Here is a 23,494-nt window from a genome sequence, read left to right as displayed (position 1 = left end):
GTCAGCCCCATAAATACCCAGACTTCCATATTCTTCTTCATCTTTGATGAGATGTCAAAAAATAATTAGAACTAATTGAAATTCAATCAATCCGTTCTTAGTCTAAAAAATGGTACATTTAATTTGTTAAAATGATAAACAAACAAGTAAAAAAACTCTCATTGTGTGGGTACTGAGTGTAGATTACAGGATTACAGTAGAAGCGAAAGATGAGGAAAGTAATTGAAGACTTAGCAAAAACAAAACAATTACAGTATCTACTCAATGAATTAGGGCCACCCATTATTTTTTTGAATACTCTGAAATCTTTTGGATTATTATATTTATTTTACATAAATACTTTAAGTTTTCTATTGACATCTAATATCATGTATATTACCTTCAATAATATGTTAAATATACCTGGATTATTTAAGCCTTTACAAAATTTCAAACCCTTTTTCTGAGAAAGGTCCCTAATTAGCACAGGTAGACAGATAGTTGAAAGTTCAAAAAATAGTCCTATCTCATTTATTAGTGAAGTTTCTTGAGTTCTGGTTGTTGTTTTGTTCAGAGAGGTTATATAGTTATCGTGTCTTGTGAAAAAAACTTAATTTTTAATTTTAGTTCATAAAGTATAATTTTTTTTTGTAAACACAAGTGTTTTTTTTGAAAAGGACAAAATGGGAAAAAGTAAAGACATTTCTGAGGAAAAAAAGTCTAGTGTTATAGTGATACTGAAATTAGGAATACTATCTAATAGAGAAATTTCAAAAAAAGAAAACGTTTCTCGTCAAACAGTGGACCGAATTTCAAAATCAATAAAAAATCAGTCACCCGCCACCAGCAATCGGCGAAAGAACTGTCGTAGGATTAGAAAAACAACACCGAGGACTGATCGAAAAATCGTTCAAAGTGCCTTAGAAAACCGTAGTGCATCAGCAAAAACATTAAAAATAAAATTGGAAGAAGAGGGTATAAATATATCGGTATCAACACTGAGGCGACGTCTTTACGAAGTAAATCTAAAATGCAGGCGCCCTGTAAAAGTACCAAAATTGACACCATGAATGAAAGCGGATCGATTAAAATGGGCCAGGCTACATCGAAATTACTCGGTAGATGATTGGAAAAAGGTATTTATTTAAATTGAATTTTCAACATATCATTTTAGTAAATAAACTTATATATTTGAATTAAACTTAAATTTTCATTATTTTTCAGGTCATCTTTAGTGATGAGTGCCAGTTAGAAGCCGCGACAGAGAGCCGTCGATTCGTCAGGAGAACACCAATGGAACGTTACAATGAGGCCTGTGTGGTAAAAGTTATCAAACACCCCCCTGCAACAATGATATGGTCATGTATTATTAACAATTTACCTGGGCCGTTGTTTTTCGTGGAAGGAACAATGAACCGAAATTCCTATAAGCAGGTCCTCGAACGAATTTTATTGCCCTTCTACCATACACTCGACCCAACAGAAGGTCCATACACCTTCATGCAGGATGGGGCACCTTGCCACCGGGCTAAATCAATAATAAAAATTTTGTCTAACAAAAATCTGCCCTTGCTCCCCTGGCCTGGAAATTCTCCGGACCTTAATCCTATAGAAAACGTATGGAGCATGTTAAAAATAAGGTATACTCATTTCCAAATCCGACAGTAGACTATCTAAAAAAAAATATTCAAAAATTTTGGTCAGAAGACGAAGAAATAAAAAACATGATAAAACAGTGCATTTTAAGTATGCCAAAAAGAATTGAGGCAGTTATTTCTGCCAAAGGTGGAAATACTAAATACTAACTATATTTATATGAAAATATATGCATAATTTAAGCGTAATAAAGTTTTCATGTGTAAATAAAATTCAATTTTGTTTTATTCAAGGTTTTCTCTGAGTTATTCCTGTTTGAATTGAGGAATTGCGTGAAATTCTGCGTGGCCCTAATTCATTGAGTAGATACTGTACTTAGTAATTGAAGACAAATAAAAACCACAATGTCACAAAACCTGTTTTTTTTTAAAACGGGAGATAGTGAAAATCAAATGTCTTTTCGGGACTTAAACCTGGAATCTTCGGATGTTAGGTATATGCTTTAAGTTGCGTCGTAGCCTCGTGGTGGTGTGGTGAACTTAGAGTGTCAGAGACCCGAGGTTCTTCGATCCCCACTTTTTTCGTTCTGCGTCGCCACTGGAGACTTGCGACTGGACCGATCACCTTGCCTTCGTAATGTTACGTCAAACGCCGCATCGTCCGATGCGACGTCCTGCGCAAACGAGTATGACCGCTTGTGCACTACACGGAATTTTACTGTCCGGCAGTCCAGTTATCATGAAAAAACGGATGTTGTGCACTTGTCATTCTTTCTCCGGATCGGTGCGCGATCAAAGTGCGAGTGTACTCGATCACGCTAAACTGTCGTAGTCGCTTTTATTTGAAAAAAAAAACCGGACTGCCGGACAGTAAAATTCCGTGTAGTGCACAAGCGCTCTATGGGCGCTTGTCCACTACCCGGAATTTTACCGTCCTGCAGTCCGGTTTTGAAAAATGTAAGCGACTACGACAGTTTAGCGTGATTGAATTTACGCGCAACGTGTTCACGCACCAATCAAGAACTCCGATCCGAAAAAAGATCAAGCAACAAGCCAATCCAAGCCAATCATCGTTTTAAAACGCTAACTGAAGTGCCGGACGGTAGAATTCCGTGTAGTGCACAAGCGCTCTATGGATAGCCGAAATAGCAGATTTAAAAATTGGTTTTATGATTGAATTTTAAAAATTAAGTCCACTTTCAGATACAAACTCCGGCGAGGTCATTGTCGCGTACAGTGCCAAATGTATTCAATTTATTTATAAATAAGTTTTCACTGTCTCCCAGCGCAGAAAAAGCAATCGACGGGATAGGGGTTTTTTCCTCAGATTAGAAAACAAATCAAAGAAAAATTAAATAAACGTCAGATATATTAAGAATTAATATTTCATAAATATTTTTTATCATGATTAGCGTTAGAAATGTCCATTTCATTTTGAATCATTGGTGTCTTTTTCGAATATGAAAATGTTGACGATGTAGATACCATTTTTGGAATAGTTGATTTTTTTTGCGTTGTAGCCCTTTGACACCTAACCAGCGATATATTATTTTAAAAATATTAACTATATTTTAATGATGTATATTTTTTTTCACTGTAATATTTATTCAATATTACCCTGGACTGGTACCTGAAGCGGAGGGCTGATCACCTTTCCTTCATGTGTAAATGATCAAGATAACACTGCGTTTATATGAAGCAGTGCCCTATGCACCGTTGGGGTGCGGATAAGTTTTATTATTATTATTATATTTTAATGATAATTACTGTCCATTTTGTTATATTACTTTCATTACAGATCGAAATATCCAATTAAAACCATTGAATATGGGCGTTTTCATCTTCTTCCCTATGATCTTTTCAGTGCCTTTTAAAAATACAAACTTTTGGCTTTAAAATAACGCTTTAGACGTTTCTATTTCTATTTGAACGTTACATTTGCGTCCATTCTCGAAATAAATTTCCTCAAATTGGCTCTCTCCTTACGCATTGCTTAAACTTGAGTACCTTCCAGGTAATTAACATATTATAAATGTATCCGCGTTCGACTGGTAACCTAATTTTGGTTGCTATTATTCTAAGCCGCCTCCGCGCTTTTATTTTTATTTTGTCCGCCTCCGTAGTGTAATGGTCAGCACGCTCGGCTACCGTTCTGGAGGTCCCGGGTTCGATTCCCAAGGGGGGTAAAAATAAATATAAGTGATTTTTTCACTGTAATATTTATTCAATATTACCATGCACTGGTACCTGAAGCGGAGGGCTGATCACCTTTCCTTCATAAGTAAAACGATCATGATAACACTGCGTTTATAAGACACAGTGCCCTATGCACCATTGGGGTGCGGATGAGGGTTTTATTATTATTATTATTATTATTCTAAGCGGTATTTTTACAGTACATGCCACGAAAACATCTTTCGAAATTATTCGTGGAGTGTTAATTACCCCGAATAAAATTCTTAAATTAATACGAAATCCACTCTTGTTGCCAAATAGCTCTGACCTCTGCATGTTGAATTTTAGTTCAGGAAAAGCGAAAATCATCCAAAAGTAATTTTCGATTTAAAAAAACTGGATGTTATTCTTGAAAAAACTCGCTTAAGAGTGTCAGAAATGAAGACTCTAAGGGTGGTGACTGACCGGAGCATTTCGTCGTAACGTAACGTCGTAACATCGCTCGCGACGAGCATCACCGAGCATCCGAAACTATGGATGGAGCTCGCTGTACTGACTATACGAATGCTCGCAACGTAACGTGTTACGTCACGACGAAATGGCTCCGGTCAGTCACCACCTAAGAAGCATATCAGGCAAGAGTCTTTGAGATAGAAAAAGAAGCGCCAGGATCAGGGATATATGCGAGATTGAAGATGTCGTTAGGTGGGGAAGGCAACGAAGGAGACAATGGTATGCGCATGTGAGGAGAATGGAACCATCCAGACTCACCCATATCGCACTGTACGGCCAACCCCGTGGTAGACGACTCACGGGCAGACCACCAAATAAATGGATCGGTAGCTGGGAATTGATAGCGTAGGATGCTAATCCTTCTTAAAAAATCCCTCTATTCCGTCCCACTAGAAGAGATTCCACTAGATTGTTTCACATTCCTATACACAGGACCAACCTGCCGATGGTTATGCCTGTAGGAAGAGCTACCGCTTTGTTGAACAATATCACATTGTATATTGATCTGTTCCATGTGTCCGAAGGAGTCTTCCGAAGCGGGATTCTTCTACACATTTTACAAGAGTCTTCTTGCTTACTTTTTAATTTGTTTTTTTTTAATGTATACGCCTTAAATGTTAGTTTGTAATGTATATATTAATTATTGAATAAATTTAATTGAAATTGAAAATTGGAGAGATTTCGGCATTTTGTGTCCTAGCTTGGTTTGCGTTGTTTCGATGCGGTGCCTTTTGCATATAAAATAACAATGCAATTTTTGCTATAAAAAGATAAGGCAAACTGGCTTGTTTGTTAGAGATCGCGCTGTAGGCGCAGAGAATCGAGTAGCTAGCTACCAGCTTCCCGGCCCTTCGCGGACCGTGACCCACATTACTATTGGCGTATCGGTCAGTATTGGCTTACCAAATCGCGCTCGCTCCGCCGCCCTACTTACCCGCAGATAGGGCTACCAGAGAGCAGAATCAGCGCTGCGTTAGAAACACCCGCGGCTACCGAGCCCAGATGCTGCGCGAACATGATTCGCTGCTCTTCGATTGGAGTCGTTCCTTGACGGTCGCTTGCGAGACGTGTTTGGAGCGAAAAAACTCAGCGGTTAGAATACACGGATAGTAATGGTTAAAACTCTCATTTCACTGTTAACACTTTATTTACCAACGAATTTTTAAAGACTTACCTTAAAATCCAAGCAAATTTGTACTAATACCAAAAAATACACGCAATTTACAATTGCATTCATAATTTCTGTACCAATCGTTTGATTATTATGATTTTTATTACATTAACTACTAAAAGCCGACTAGTTGGCTTTTCGCTGTCAACCGTAAACGATCAAACACCGATAAGTCGGTTTTTCTACCCTACGTACTGGAAAAATTCTGACAATTATGTGATGTTTACTTGGAACTAAAATTAAAAAAATAAATATGTAGGTACTATTATTTGTCAAAATTTTACATGTTGAAGACAGTATGATAATATAACATTCTCCTTATCATTCACTGTTTGCACTGTATAATACCACTTAAAAACTATATATTTCATTGGTATAACTACCATATTTCGTATTTTATAACTGCGATGTATTGTCAAAATAAAGTATTTACATGGTTACAAATGTTTTTTTTTAATAATTATAATTCATTTTCCAAACATTTCTACTTAAAATCTAAAAATTAATGACGCAGTTCTCTCCAAAAAAGAAACTGAGCTCTTGTGCTTGGAGAGGGACTAACACTTGTGAGTTATGTTTGTTGGTAATACAATTTATTACATACCATATATGACGTTTTCCAGATCTTTCCGGACTTAAACCCGAAATCTCGTTCGTTTATCACCGGCCTAACACTCTAAGATTGCGTCAACCAATGATCTGTCTGCCTCCATCGATATTTTCTAATGTATCAATCGATTGTACTGTTAAAACTATGTCAGAATGAGAAGAGCACATAATTGCCAGATAGCAGTTATTATTTTTCATAGCCAGCGTCTCTTCTCTCTATATTTACCCGTAAGTACTGCTGTTTTTTTTGCGAGTGGATACGTCATACATAACGGTCCTAGTAAACCTGTGTTAGGCCGGTACTAACTTTCCGGCTTTTAGTTGTTCACCGTGACCCATTTTTCTCCATTCTGTCGCTCTAGATAAGATGTGCAATTATTATTTTTAACAAACGAACCATCGCTTTCAAAAAATCAGTAACGGGTTCAAAGTAATTGAGTTTTTAACTTATCCGGGAGTGAGTTTCTTCAGAAAAAACTGTATCTAGGGAGTGATTTTTTTTTGCTATTTTTTTTTACTTTTAATAATTTTATATCATAGTCGATGCCAACATATTTTCTTAAATAAAAAATAATAATTACACAAGTTAACATGATTTATCGAAACATCGATAATTTTGACATAAATCATGTTTTAAACATGTTTTGATATAAATCATGTCACAAATCATGTTTTGTATCGGCCTCACATGTACGTCCATACTTCTTTGAGGAAAGTTTGGTATGGCCGTACATGTACGTCCATACTCCCGGACAGCTTAAATAATAGAATCGAACAATAAACTATGTTAGATGTTCAGCTTGCCTGGTGTAAAACGTTGATTACCAAACTGGAAAAATGGCCATTTTTTGGAGCCCTACAGGAGTCAAGGGTGGCACCCAGGAGGATAAAGTAGGAAGATGTACCGTACATAGTCTGTGAGGCACATTTAAGCAATTAGGGTATGTATGATTCAGTTAGCTGCCAACGAAGTGTAAGATAAATTAGAGATGGGGCTTCCATACACATATCGCTCACTCCTTTCAAGAACGTCAAAAATAAAAAAAAAACTTGATTTTTCAGGAGAACGTTTTTAAAGTTTAAAAATATAACACAATGTATTAAAAATAAATATCAAGCCACTTATTGAACTTTTTACTGTGCAACAGATCTTTCTTGGTAAAACCTGAAGGTATTTTCTCCATTCGAAAAATATTTAGTATGTTTAAAAAAATAAGTAAACAATACCTTTTCTTCAAAATGCAAAAACAACGTTTCTGCCCTGTAGCGGGTAAATATTAAGTTAAAAATATGGCTCTTTTTCTGGGATATAGTTCATTTTCTGGGGATTCCGAAAACATGCACAACTGAAAATCGGCGATTTTTGATTTATGACGTTCTTGAAAGGAGTGAGCGATTTGTAAACATAATCGACATTTGAGAAATCGATTTAAAATTAAGTATATTATTTTTTGACATCTCATGAAAGATGAAGAAGAATATGGAAGTCTGGGCATTTACGGGGCTGACGACCGTCATAGGCTGGTTTAAGTGATTACTTTACACACGTGTAACATTCACCAATTCTACCCATTATTGACAACCACACTACTCAAATTCTTGAATGTTCTATATACATATATGAACCAATTTAGAAACATTGTTCTTGAATCACTAGAACTTCACTATTAAATATTACAATTAAGTATTCAAAAAAGGCTTTATGTGTTTTTATGGAATCAATCATTCTACATAAATATAAAAATATTTGTAACTGATTGAGAAAATACCTAATTATACAACAGCAAAAAACTGCCTACTCTTGGACTCAAATCCGGGATCGTTAACTATGAGATTAATGCTGTCTTATCGGATAAATTTGTAAAATAAAAATTAAAGATTTTTCTCTCTTCAATATTTGGTCAACCCTGTGCAATAATTAGTAGGTAGTGAGAATATACCCGCCAGTATTAATCCTTAACTAATCAACGAACTGAACAACTTCGTTTTATGACTTGGACCCGTATTTACAAATCGTGTTCAAATTTGACCCTGTAACGAAACCCCAATAAAAAGATATTAGGACGATTCGCACCTGTATGCTACATTCATCCGGTTAAAACGTCGCTCTATATCCCGTGTGCTTAAAATCAATGTAAACGTAAATGGTTTCGTTACGTTTAACGATATTTCCATCGATGATAAGTACAATAATTGATTTTTTTCTTTATTTTAATTTCTTTTGCATTTTACAATATATTATAATTACAAGTACAAAAAAATATATAATATTTATACAAAAAAGATCTGTTTCATCACAAAGGCATGGCCTGTGTGGGTGTTTTACATTTTATTTTAGGTTATAATATAGGGCACTGGAAAGAATACGATAGATGTCAGAAATAAAATTAGATTAAAAGTGCTAATATAAACTACAAATAAATCTATAATTCTTACACTTCATGTTTTCGGTCGTTCAAGAAGTGGCTCTTTGTTAGCGCAAATTGTTGTAAAAGTTACACTTTTTTCGATTCCCGATCAATATTAGATTATTTTTTTATGTTTTATTTAGTAAATACCACTATTTTGTATTTACTTTTAGTGTTAAGTATTTACTAAGTAAAACATAATGATTAAAGAAAACACTTCTTTTTTTACCACTTGAGTTTTATTATAGACTACATGTTTCAGAAGTTAAACTTCCATCATTCAGGTCTGTATAACTAAAATATAAAATATAAAATTGTTCTATAAATAAGGAGAGGGGAAAGTAAGGGGAAGGGGTTAGTCAGGGGACGGAGTTTGAAAACAAAGGAAAAATGGAAAGCAATGGTGAACAATATATTATTTAGAAAACAATATATTATTTAATAAATTATTATTAGAATTCAGGTTTTTTTGGATTTCTAAACTTTCAAGATAATTCATAATTTGGCCTTTATATGGAACAAGGTGTAATAATTTTAATTTATGAGAGTGAAATAAGTGATTAGTATCTATTATGTGATTTGCAAATTCCGAAAAATATTCACTAACAAGACCGCTATGATGTTCTTTAATTCTAATCTTTAAATTTCTCGCAGTTTGGCCAATATATTTTTTATCACAATCTCCACACGAAATTTCATAAACACCACTTTTTTGTAATAAATCAAATTTAGATTTTGAGTTATCGAGGATTTTATGTAAATTATTATTTGTATAATATGCAGGTTAGATATGGGAGGGTAAGATTTTCAAAATATTTTTAGTTATTGAACCCGTATATAAAATTTTTCGCCAAGATATATTTTTGATTGAATCATTATTCAATTTATTCAATTCAATTCAATTCAATTTATTCAATAATTAATATATACATTACAAACAAACATTTAAGGCGTATACATTAAAAAAAAAACAAATTAAAAATTACACAAGAAGACTCTTGTTAAATGTGTAGAAGAATCTCGCTTCGGAAAACTCCTTCGGACACATGGAACAGATCAATATCCAATGTGATATTGTTCAACATAGCGGTAGCTCTTCCTACAGGCATAACCATCGGCAGGTTGGTCCTGTGTATAGGAATCTGAAACAATCTATGCCGACGCTGTCTTAGGTAACTATCGGGAACATACAGACCAATGCTCTGGATAATCTCAGGATTATCGATCATACCGCGCAACAATCGATAAAAATGCGTAATCAAATACGCATTCCTTCTAGTCTCTAAACTATTGTAGCCAAGCATACCCTGGAGAAACTGGGTCGGGTAGAGCCAAGGATAATAGCCGTACTCTCTCATGTAGAGATACCTCAAAAACTTCTTTTGGACTTTCTCTACCATAAGAGAGTACTTAAGCTCGTGTGGCCCCCAGATCATCGAGCCACTCTCGAGTCTACTTCGCACCAAGGAGTTATAAAGAGTTCTCAGCACGCGGGTATTTTCGAAAACCCTGGCAGTACGCAGAACAAATCCTAGCATTTTCAATGCATTACTACTGACTGCCTCTATATGATCGTGAAATGTCAGGGTGCTCACAAATCTAACGCCCAGATCCCTAACATTCGATGCTCGCATCAGATTTTGGTCGTTCATTTTGTAGCGATAAAATAATGTTTTTTGGGCCCTAGTGAAAGACATGATCGAACACTTGGAAACATTAAACATTAGTTTGTTTCGTCTTCCCCATTCACATATATTTGATATATCTGCTTGGAGAAGACGAAAATCGTCAAAAGTTGTCACCTTTAAGAAAAGCTTTAGGTCATCCGCAAATAACAAAAACCGTGAGTTTAAAATTACATTCTTGATATTATTAATGAAATAGAAAATAAAAATTATTAGGAGCTACGTAAAACATAAATTAAAAATGGATAGATTTTATCACAAAATGACAGCCGAATCAATTAATGAATAATTATCGTTTCTTTGAATATGCCAAACACGCGAGACCTATGACAAAGTGTGTTGTAATTGGAGATAATCCAGATTTTGAGAACAATTTATTGTAATAACATTTTGATATCACACTTTGTTTACAAAATGTTGTAAACAAAGTGTGATATCAAAACCTATGACGCAGTGACAAGGTTGATGTGTCGTTGATTCTTCGATATTGAAGGGCCGTTTTGCGATCGGTAGTATTTTCTCCACCCTCTCCTTGCAGGGTAAGTGAACTCCTGTACTGGCGGGTGATATGGACCTCGGAAAAGTCTAGACAGTAGACGCAGACAGCCAAAATCCGACAAGGGCAATGGACGCACTACAAAACAAACCTGTTGAATTTTATCTGCATATCGGAAAATATAAATATCTACCTAAATTATTTCTTCGCCCGCGTTGAGGCGAACAAACTTGGCGACGACCCTTTTCACATCATAAACGTCTACAAATATAACGTCTACAAAGAGCTACATTTGCATTTTTGACGTTCATCCTAGGCAAATTTTCATTCAAATACCCTTATTTTTAAAGTGCTCTTTTTATTAAACGTTTTACAAACCATAAATATAGTATATAAACCATAAATATACTGTATAAAAATACTTAGAAATATTTTATGAATCGTCGCTTTGATGACTGTCTGTTCTGCGTTTGCACAAATTTGAAAGGGTAATATTTATATAATTTCGGTTATTACCGTTTATTTCATACCTACGTATAGAGTTAATATAACGAAAATAATCAAAACAGATACGATTTATTATTATTATAAAATACTCCATATGTATGTTTTAAACATTGAAAGATTAAAAGCAGAATAACAAGTATTACACCCACTGAGCCCGTGTTTCCTTAAAAAAACATTAGTAAAACTTTTTCTAACTGAAATTCAACAAAAAAGAGCGACGATGTGTCTCTCCTATCTAGTTAATTTTTAAATTCATATCTCTGTGTCGTAATATAATAATTTCTACTACCCCTGGCGGAGACATTTTTTTTCACCTGTTCGCAGTTTTAAAAAGCTGAAAAACAATTTGTGAGTCAATTTTTTCTTGTCGATTCGACAGACGCCGTGGCGTAGTTGGGTAGGCGCTCGACTGCGAACTAGCGTTGCGGGTTCGATTACTGACAGTTGCTAAGTGAATTCAAGTTGTATCTATTTTCAATTTGTATGTGTGTATGTGATGTATTTTTAATACTTACCTTCCCTATCCTTACCATCGTACGTGCAGAAAAGCCTCTAAAATAGAGGCTTTGCGGGTTATTCCATTATTTTTTTTTGACGTTAAGTAAGCCTTTAAGGGCGCCTGCGGGGCAATGCCGTCCTGTAGACAGACATATTCATGTTGTGCAAATATATTGCAAATAGGACTCATTGATAATTTTTTTTTTCAATGATAATTTTACAAAAACCGAAATGCTTTTAAATTACGAATTTTAACCATGTTAAGACATGGTTAAAATTCGTAATTTAAAGCGTTTCGTTATGTTGTAAAATTATCATTAAAAGAAATAGTTTTATTAATGGAATTTTGGATAGTACTAAACAATATGCGAAAATATGCGAGATCGAAGATGTCGTAAGGTGGGGAAGGCAACGAAGGAGACAATGGTATGCACATATGAGGAGAATGTAACCATCCAGACTACCCCACATCGCACTGTACGGCCAACCCCATGGTAGACGACTCCCGGGCAGACCACCAAAGAGATGAATCGACAGCTGGGAATCGACATCGCAGGAGGCTAATCCCTCTTGAAAACAGGCCTCAAGGCCTACAACAAGATTAAGAAGAAGAAGAAGAAGACTAAACATCTTCATTTCTTAACTGATCTCTTCAATCCATCAAAACATTATATGATCTAATACTGCAGTTACCACGTTTGCGCTCAGTCCGGCGGGGTGGGTAGCCTATAATTTGCTCAGCGTTACCAGGAGATCAGAACATGAGTGGAGTCGAACGGTACTGGGCGCGTGTATCTTGTATCCAGTATGAGTAATGAACATTGGCCAATGAACCTTTAGCGGTCACCAAACTAGTAGGGTAGGTGAACCGTTCTTGGGTAGGCTATTCTCAAAGCACTCCGTATAGTAAACGTGCATAGTACGTGCATAATATGAAACGGCGATTAGGCGGATTCTGCTCCCTTAATTCTACACCCGGCTAAAATCGATCTTAAAATATTATGCATGGCGTCTAAATCCATCTATCTTAAAATTAAACACATTGAAATATGGCGTCTTTATGGCTGATTTTGAGTCATTTGAATAATCATTGAAAATTGAAGGAAATTTGAAATTCTTCTTAGAAAGAATTTGAGTAGTGTGGTTGTCCATCATGGGTAGAATTGGTGAATGTTACACGTGTGTAAAGTGATCATTTGAACCAGCCTATGACGGTCGTAAGCCCCGTAAATGCCCATAATTCCATATTCTTCTTCATCTATGTTGAGATGTCAAAAAATAATATGAGAATAGCTTCAATTATAATCTTACCATAAATTCATCTTTACGATATCAATCCTGTGTTTCTACCAACACATCTCATTGCGATCAATTTTGCATTTTTGAACGAGTAAAAATATAAAATTATAAATAAAACACTCGTTTTTTACCACTTGAGTTTTATATTTTAACGACTAGTTTCATAAATATATGCGCGTTCTTTAAAAAATCATATGCCTTGGAGCAATACTTGGAATGGAGTGTTTTTTGTTGTTTTGTATTTTGATCAAGACTCCTAAAAAAATGTTTGTTTTGAGTCTAAGGCACTCATATAGATAAAATTAAAAAAAAATATATACGAATTGTATACAGTAACCCCCCTATAACATTGAGATAGGTACCGCGTTATTAATGGGAACGTTGTAGGAGGTTAATGTTTTTAAATTTATTAAAAAAGTTAATGGACTTATGTCAGCCTTTTCCGCTGTTTAAAATGTAAAAATACAATTTAAAAAATTAACCAACCACTTATAACATTCCCTCTGATAATGCGGTACCTATCTCAACGTTATTTTATTAGGAAATTTAACAGAAATGGGAGAATTTATAGGGGGTTTTACTACACTTTTATCTTTCACATTCTTTAATATTGGTGTGTCTTAAAAAATACGAAGATAATTGATTTATTTTGTCCCCTTTTAAACGAGCACAAGTCTTTGTTAGAAAATGTATCTAATTATGTTAAAAGAAATCGCTTCCTGTTCGCGGATGAGCGAGTCCCGATACCGAGTAAGGGCCTTGCCTTAAAATAATGCATATTAATAAATAATATGCTAATTTTATGAACTCTTGACAATGAAACATTTACATGTGCGCGACGGTGGCGCGGCGCAATACACGTACGTACTTTTAACTGCGCACAATGCTGGCCCAAAATACCGGACCAAAGAAAACGGACAACTCAACTCAAAACACAGTAGACATCAGACACAGGGACATTTTTTTTTAAAAACGTTTTTTGCAGTTTTGGACTAAAAATTATAATTATACAACTTTGTTTTAACCACTTTTTTATTGATACAATTTAACCTACCGGTTTCGACAAGAACCTTGTCATCATCAGGGTTTTATTTTAATTAAAAAGAAATAAATAGCTTTTCAAACATTATAATTAAATATGTGTATAAAAGAAAATTCTACTAAATTTCTGAGAGAAAAAAATAATTTTTATATTTAAATTGCCTATAAAAATTCCTTTAATGTTGGTAGAAAATACAATTGAAGTATAATATTTTTTTGACATCTCAATATAGACGAAGAACAACAATATGGAAGTCTGGGCATTTACGGGGCTTACGACGTGGCTGGCTGAAATGAGCACTTTACACACGTGTATCATTCCCCTTTGTTTTTCCCCATTCCATTTTGTCCGCCTCCGTAGTGTAATGGTCAACACGCTCGGCTACCGTTCTGGAGGTCCCGGGTTCGATTCCCAAGGGGGGTAAAATAAATATAAGTGATTTTTTCACTGTAATATTTATTCAATATTACCCTGGACTGGTACCTGAGGCGGAGGGTTGATCACCTTTCCTTCATGTGTAAACGATCAAGATAACACTGCGTTTATATGACGCAGTGCCCTATGCACCATTAGGTGCGGATAAGGGTTTTATTATTATTATATATAACATTCCCCAATTCTACCCATGATTGACAACCACAGTATTCAAATTCTCGGAAGTTCTATATATATGATCCAATTTCGAAACATGTCGTAAGTAAATGCCATGACATCCATACTCTTCTTCATCTATGTTGAGATGTCAAAAAATAATAAGAAAAATAACTTCTAGAATTGGAGATAATCCAGATTTGTGAACAAGTATTTGGACACACTGAAAATGTTGTCAATTGAAGATTATTTAGTTAAAAATGCATTTTTATACACGAATTCATACCATTTAACTAGTCTAACTTTTTTATTCTCAATATTATTAATATTTAAAGCATTTACTTGTGGTTAGTTATTTTTACTATTTTTTTTACAAAAATGTTAATAATATTGGTATATAACCACTCATCGAGATTTTTATGTCTACCGGTTTCGAGACGTACCCGTCTCTTCATCAGGACAATCACTACCACAGCATTGATTGTCCTGACGAAGAGACGGGTACGTCCCAAAACCGGTAGACATAAAAATCTCGGTGAGTGATTATATACTAATATAATTAACATTTTTGTAAAAAAATAAATTAGTAACTTTTTTTATGCGTGTCTGATTAATTTATCATTCAATTAAAACATGGTACTTTTTAAAATGATAATGTATTTTTTTTAATAATTGTTCCAAAGCACGATACATAGTAATAGTTTTTTACAGCCGTTTAAAATTCAGTAATGATACCCCGCGTGCTCTCGGAGAGGTCTGCGTTTTGGTCGCGTGAGTGTATTACTATATTACGTCATCGTGAGATTCCGGAGTCGATTTCTTCAACAAAATCGCGCATCGATTACGAATAAATGACGTCAGCGAAATATATGTACATGAACGCACTAATTATGATTACTGCGTATGTTATTGATATTGTTCTGATATTTATTAGCCACTTAACCATAATATAATTTATTTTATCCATTATCCAGGAATGCATTTTTGGTCACTGTCTTTCAATGAGATTTTTTTTTATTGGTGATGTAAATTGTATCTATTTTTCTTTATTATTATTTTTTAATGTCACTATGTTTTGAATATAAAATAGTCCATTTGATCACCTCGGCTTCCTTTGGTGGTTCATACAATGTAGCTTGATGAATCAGTTAATTTTTATTTTTATTTATTTATTTTTTATTTATTTCAACATATTACACGCGTAAGTCACATAAATAATATTCCCGACGAGTAATTTCCATTCCTCATTTTGTGACATGGGATTCGGGTTTACGAAATGGACATCACGAATAAATTGATTGCTTTTCATCTCGTGTCGAAGCAAAACTTACCACAATCTGCGAATCGACGAATATAGTGGAAAATTGGCGCCAATCAATTATGTCGCTAAAAATAATTCCCGCCAAGATCGTTATTTCAAGGGCCAACGCGAGCACGGTATAGGGGCGGTCCATTTTGAAAAACAACAGAAATACGATTGTTTATTTAAACCTTTTTCACGAATGGTAATACAAATATTATAAATTTATTGATATAAAAATATTATTTCGGGTCGGGTTGTGTCTCGGTGTCGTGAACTATATGAGTTTTTAAGGTCGATCCCACTGTCCCACAACTCGATTCCTATTTTAAAACATTAACCTTTTGAGCATCCCTGAAATTATATTGAATAAAAATATTTGTAATATTACAAATATATATTTCCATATATTATTTTGAGAAATATTATTTTGAGAAAAAAAGCCACACTTCCATATTCTTCTTCATCTTTGATGTCAAAAAATAATATGAAAATTAACTCCTATAATTGGAGATAATCCAGATTTGTGAACAAGTATTTGGACACGTTCAAAATGTTGTAAATAAATTATCAGGTCAAATTATAAGCTTAAATAATCGGATAAAAATTAAATTTTCTGGCGTTTCTCATGGATGTGATTATAATCCAGGATTCGGACCTCGCATACTGATATAAGAGTTTATGCTCAATAAAAAGCTTCTTTTCATCTCACCAATAGATGTCTCTAGTGGAGTTCTAGTGATTCAATAACAATGTTTCTGAATTGGTTCATAATTGGTTGATTTGAATTGGTTCATGAATTGGTTGTCAATAATGGGTAGAATTGGTGAATGTTACAGCCTATGACGGTCGTCAGCCCCATAAATGCCCAGACTTCCATATTCTTCTTCATCTTTGATAAGATGACAAAAATATATATATAAATATCTCCCTCTCAGCTCAGATTGTTTAGTTTTAATTAAATACCTATGTTATTTGTAAAGTTTTACCTGAGATATTTGTTTCAGAACAAAATTTCGTTTACCATTTTAGTAGACTGGGTAAAAAGGCGATACAAATTATTTGGAACTTTTTGTACGCTTTTCTCTTAAAAAACTCTTCCCGTATAATCCATAAAACGATAAGCTTCCGAAATGCTTTTTGTCCGTACTTCTCAAAATCGCGTATACGCTTTTTTCGATTTATATCTTGAATATCTATTGTTAAATGCGGTAAATATGAATCGTTGGGAATTTTCCGCTTTTGATTTTCAAATGTCATTTTTTGTACTTCGTATTTGGTAAAAAAATAATGTTTTTTTGTCTTTCAGCTTTCTGTGTTTTGCCTCTTTCAAAAATTCACAGATTATTTTTATAGCTCGTCTTTTATTGGCGGGGTGTAATGTTTCAATTTATATTAACACTTAATAACACTAATCTAATTTTACTTCTTATAATTTCCACTGTATTCTTGCCAGTGCCCTTTACTATGACCTAAAATATAATGTATACCCACACGCAGGCCATGCCTTTGTGGGATCTTTTTTTGTATTTATATTATATATATTTTGTTGTACTTGATTTTATATTATGTTGTGAAATGCAAAGTAATTTAAAATAAAGCCGAAGAAAAAACTTTTTTTTCTTCTTATTTCTTGGCGGAGGGTTTATTTGTGCACGTGTTTGTTTATATGCAATAATTTGGGGAATAATAATTATACACCACTCTTGAGTCCTAGGTGCCATGTGCGTCTGTTATTTGGCTCGCCTCCAGGGATGCATTCACATCAGTAGACATTCAAAATACACGCGTTATTTCGGACATTAGAGTTGAAGTTTAGAGCCATTCGTGAATAGAGTTCGCGATATGCAAGGAAAAACTACAATAATTCCATGGCAAATACGAACGTAGATTTTCACTGTCATTGACATTTTTGCTGCTGTTTAAACCGTGTAATAATATTGATAGGTATAACGCAAACAGCCGATAAAAACATCAACTCTATGAATTTTCGAGAAATTTAGATGTAAGCTTTACTTAAAACGCTTTTTCATTTTCACCTTTTTATAAAAATGCTGATAAAAAAAAAAACTAAAGTAAATTTATGAAACTTAGGCAAAAAATTCTTGACGCGTATTAGCAGCAATATTAGTATGGTTTCTTTTCCTTAAAAATGATGTGTCAGGCGCTGTGGCGTAGTTGAGTTGACGGTCACTGCGAAATTTGGTGTCGCGAGTTCGATTCCCGCCAATTGCAAAATGAATTCAAGAAAGATTTATTTTCAATTGGTCTGGATGTTTGTGATGTATTTTTCACATTTACCTTCCCTATCCTTACTATCCTACCTGCAGACAAGCATCTAAAATAGACGCTTTGCGGGTTATTCCTTTAAAAACAAACTTTTTTTTTTCATAAAAATAACATTATATACCAAAAAAACGCCGATCTTGTCAAAAAATTATGCCACTTTTGGCAAAGAAATAACACAAATGTCTCTTATCTATGAGTAATGTGTCAGATCTTCGAAAATTGGACTGGTTCATTAATTATGTACCAATGAAATATGTATTAATTAATAGTGTTACCACATTTGAAAAAATCAATTATCTTTTCTGAAAACTGGCGCTAGCAAAAAAAACCTAACTTGAGAAATGCGATCGCGAAGCGCTAATAAGAACGCAGATACGACTTTATTCGCAGGGCATATTTGAGGTTAATATTACGCAATTTACACACCTGATCGATCATAAAGTATGCATACTGTAAATATAGCTAGCCTGTGCCAACATTTTATTGTAAAAAAATACCAAGATAACAATGTTATGTTCTATTGAGTTATCTATTGAAGGTTTTTTCTGTATTTTTTATTTTATTACGGATGTTTATTTTAGTACAGCTGGGTTAGGACCTTCATATTAAATACTTGGCTAGCGCTATTTCGATGTGACGCGAGTTTTTTTTTGTTGTGATCTGATTAATTATTGATTTAACCACTCAATGCTTGGGATTTGTCTTCACAATACACACAAATAGAACTATTTTTTTTAAAAAAGAGTTTACATAATTTTAAAGCTGTCCAGTTCAAAAAACAAAACAGAAGCAGCAAAAAATGTAAATAAAAAAACTTAATCAAATATATATAAAAAAAAGTAACCACCTAACTAACCATCACGACGCTTCTCCGCAGCGGTAGGCAAAGAGAATAGAACGCCACACCACTTTGTCTTTGCAAACATTCTTCGCCTCTTCCACGTTCATGCATCTTCTCATACATAACCGCCGATTATTTCGACTCCTAACCTGTCATAAAAAATAAAAAAAAGCAAATATAAATAATAAGGTAAAATAAGTCAAAAAACTATAATGATAATAAAAATATCTTAAAAAAGGATAAAATTTGATTATTCATCAAAGAATTTCCAATAAATTTCAATAGAAAGCGACGAGTGGCAACTACCAAGTTCAGTTCGGTTGTTAATCTCATATAACGCAAACAAGTCGAAATACGCGAGCAGTGCTTGGGTTGGCGCGATACGATACACGCGCTGTCCGCGAGCACTGCTCGTCGAAAAGCATTAAAGCATAAGTGGTTAACAAACAAATGACGTCAAAAAAACCTCAACCAGTTACATAAAAAGAAGAAAAAAATTCGCTAGTATTATCTACAAAAGTAATTTCAAAAGCATTTTGTTAACATAGAACTACAGATGTTCTCATCAACTGGTGGTGTTTGCATTTACAAACTCCAAAGTGGTCTTGCAAATCTTGGATGCGAATGTTTTATTTTTATATTTAACACATGGAACGCCATCGGGGCACCGGCGACCTCGCCTATGTTACCTAGGGTACCGCAGCGCCATGGGGGGCACCAGTGACCTCAATCATAGCTATATTAAAAATGCGGCAAATGAAAAAATTAAATAAACTAAATACACAAATAATAATTATTAAAATACACAAATAACTGAAAAGTTTGCTTTTTTGTGAATTTCAAAATTGACAGAGTTTAGTATTGGCGTTAAACGTATTGAAGTAACATTTACATGTAATCTGCTCGGCTGTCCAAATTTAAAACACAGTAAGGGACATTTTTTTTGTAGTACGTTTTTTTTGCATTTTTGGACTAAGTAGAGTCTACTTAGTCCATAAATGCAAAAAAAACGTACTACAAAAAAAATGTCCCTTACTGTGTTATAAATTTGGACAGCCGTGCTATGAGAATGCACGCTGTGTGGTGTAAACTCATTGCTGCATGAAATACTTGAAAAATATTTTTAGTAGTCCTTGAAATTTATTCAAATTGGTTCAAATACTTAAAAAATATTTTTAGTAGTCCTTGAAATTTATTCAAATTGGTTTAGTCCATACAACATTTTTTTTTATACATTTAGATGAATTTCATAATACAATGTGTTTTCCTCTTTTTACTTATAACCCTTATCCGCACCCAATGGTGCATAAGGCACTGCATCGAATTGACACAGTGTTATATTGATCATTACTTACATGAAGGCAAGGTGATCACTCTTGCGCTTCATGAACCAGTCCAGGGTAATATTAAATAAATATTACAGTGTAAAATCACAAATATTTATTTTCACCCCCCCCCCCCTGGGAATCGAACCCAAGACCTCCAGCACGGTAGCTAAACACGCTGACCATTACACCACAGAGGCGGATAAAATTCCTCTTTTTAGTGTGAGTAAAATATTTTTTAAATAAAATTTTACATAGCACCGAACTTGTTGGTTAGTGGGTTTTGTTTTGACGTGATATTTGATTGTATCAAGCAGCCTTGAATGCTGCGAGTACTGTGCCACAATGCAACATCCATTTCCGCTACACTAGTTTTGAGAGAATGCCTTCCCGCCTCGCCGTCTGCCATTAGTGTTGGTGTAGAGGCCGATATTGTGTGCTAATATTATTGTCTGTGTGCCTATTTCATCCCTGAATATTATGTGAGTGTTAAATCACTGCTAGGAAACTTGTCATCAAGATTTAAAAAGAAAATCAATATAAAACAAAGTTATATTTTACAACATTTTGAGTGTATCCAAATACTATTTCACAAATCTGGATTATCTCCGATAATATCTAATAGTATCTAATAATATCTGGTGGGTCTCTGCAATTATAATAAAAATATGTTTAAAATTGTTTTATTTTTTTAAAAATAAATGTATACAATTTATGTTAATAAAAAAAAAACTGAATCTAGTTGACAATATTTTTTTTATTTGAATGTTGCGTTCGCTTGCAGCAAGTGTCTCGAACGGCGATGGTGCAGGAAGAGAAAAATTGCACATGGTTTTTAATGAACTCTCATTTAGTATGAAGGGCTAACAACCTGGATGTTTTACCAGTGCGGGCAACCTGGCGGGTTTTCTTGTTTGTTTAGGTACCTACTCATGACTGAGTAACTGTTCACCACATCTTTAAGTCTTTTTGTTCATCTTCTTTTTCTAGGACTAAGTCCTGTCATTCTCCGGCCCGCTCCTGGGATGCGGAAGACCAGCTATTCTTCCATCGTTTAGGTGGTCTTCCTGGGGGTCTGATCCCGCTTATACTGCTGTCCGTTGCTATCCTCACCACTCGATCCGAACTCGCTCTTCCCACATGATTTCTCCAGAAACGTCTTCTTTCTCTTCCCCATCGCACAACATCTTCAACATCGCAGATTTTTCTTATTTCTGAGTTTCTTACTCTGTCGCGAAGTGTTAGGCCTGCAATGGGTCGTAGGTTCTTCATTTCGGATGGCCTAAGAAGGCTTTTTGTGTGGTTAATTAAACCTTTAAAACCTTTAAACCTTTAATTGTGGTTAGTTAAATGCAATGCTGTATTGAACTCTGACACTATCATGCAAAAATATCCTAAACCTTGTTTTTTTTTCTTTTTTGAAGGTCACGGCAAGACACATAAGGATGCGGCGAGCGTGCGTGCGACGCACCCCATCCCGCCCGCCTGCGGGCTGTACTACTTCGAGGTGCGGATCGTGTCCAAGGGTCGCGACGGCTACATGGGCATCGGCCTCAGTGCCCAGGGGGTCAACATGAACAGGCTGCCTGGTAAGACATATCCACAGAACATCCTACACCGACCTGACAACACCCCATCCCAGCTGGAGTACTACTTGATGTATGGATTAATCTCTCGGAGAGTATGGATGATAATGCCGTATTAAGCTTTCATCCCTTCTTCCTGGCTCCATACTTGACGACTAACGCACTTGCTAGTCGTAAGAATAAAAGATATCAACGGTCCCTACGTAAAGTACTCTATCAGCAAATCTGTTACTTTACACTTTACAGGAGAGAGCATAGAAGATTTTTTCAACGTATTTTTTTGATTATTAATTAACGGTTTTATCTGAAACTAGTATTATACATTCAAAAAAGTGATAAAATAATGTATTAAAACTTTATGCTTTGTCAAAATCAAGTTAGCATTTTAGGAGTTCAGTTCATTTTGAAAATTCGATGTAGATAGCGTCTTATACGCCTGAAAACTAGGCGTAATTTATTTTATATATTTTTTTTGTTTTGTTTATATTTGTAGATAACGGTCAGTTGATAAAATACACCAAATATCTCAAAATTGACAAAAATGTAGTTAGAGCACTTTACGTTGGGCACGTCGATATGTATTCAAACTGACAGTATATCTTCTTTCTTCTTCCTGTCTCCATCCCAACTTATCGTCTTTGCAGACTGTTGGGGTCAGCTCGCCTCGTCTTCAGGTTGTTGATCCTTCTATCTTATACAACGTCACCTGAGGCATGCCTTCGAATCATGTTATCTTTCTATAGCATCCATGAATTTTATTTCTTCCTCTAGATATATATCGCTCATTCCTTTCAAGAACGTCATAAATCAAAAATTGTAAATTTTCAGTTGCACATGTTTTCGGAGTGCCCAAAAAATGTACTATATCCCAGCATAAAAGGCATATTTTTAACTTAATATTTACCCGCTACACGGCCAGAAAGTGCTGTTTTTGCATTTTGAAGAAAAGGTATTGTTTAATTATTTTTTTAAATATGCTTAATATTTTTTCAATGGAGAAAAAACCTTTAGGTATTACCTAAACAGATCTGTTGCATAATAAAAAGTTCAATAAGTGGCTTGATATTTATTTTTAATACATTGTATTATATTTTTAAACTTTAAAAACATTCTCCTGAAAAATCAAGTTTTTTTTATTAATGACGTTCTTGAAAGGAGTGAGCGATATGTAAAAAAATAAAAAATATTAATTGAAATAGAGATATGGATCAGATTACGAATATTGAAATTAGGCGACTCGGTTTCAGGCTGGGACAAGCACTCCTATGGGTACCACGGGGACGACGGGCACTCCTTCTGCTCCTCCGGGACCGGGCAGCCGTACGGGCCCACCTTCACCACGGGCGACGTCATCGGCTGCGGGGTCAACCTCATGGACAACACCTGCTTCTACACCAAGAACGGCCACCACCTAGGCGTCGCCTTCCGGGACTTACCCGTAAGTGTCCAACGCAGGTCCGAGCGCCGCGCGCGCAAGGTAAGAGCGCACCATGCGCATGCGCCCGGGAATCACTCACTTCATACCGAGCCAGCCCATCCCTGTTTGTCAACATCGCTGGTCCGAGTGCCGCGTGTACAACATAAG

At 34.9% G+C, this 23,494-nt stretch overlaps 1 protein-coding gene across 9 annotated transcripts in view; it reads left to right on the top strand.

The window, feature by feature from the left end:
• The window catches only part of RanBPM (Ran-binding protein M), a 71,820-nt gene that overhangs the window by 32,685 nt on the left and 15,641 nt on the right, over window positions 1-23,494 (top strand). For 3 of the 9 annotated variants that reach the window (XM_088268077.1, XM_088268080.1, XM_088268078.1), the window contains exons 2-3: window positions 21,748-21,912; window positions 23,157-23,347. In XM_088268077.1, the coding sequence (XP_088124203.1) occupies window positions 21,748-21,912; window positions 23,157-23,347 (356 nt within the window). Of the gene's footprint in view, window positions 1-21,747; window positions 21,913-23,141; window positions 23,387-23,494 lie in introns of all 9 variants that reach the window. The other 6 variants (XM_088268079.1, XM_088268072.1, XM_088268071.1 and 3 more) reach the window with 3 other exon arrangements.

This window comes from Brachycentrus maculatus, unplaced genomic scaffold (genome assembly GCF_059751285.1).
Source record: "Brachycentrus maculatus isolate JH-2025_06_01 unplaced genomic scaffold, ASM5975128v1 h1tg000311l, whole genome shotgun sequence".
NCBI lineage: Eukaryota > Metazoa > Arthropoda > Insecta > Trichoptera > Brachycentridae > Brachycentrus > Brachycentrus maculatus.
This window is presented reverse-complemented; position numbering and strand designations above follow the sequence as displayed.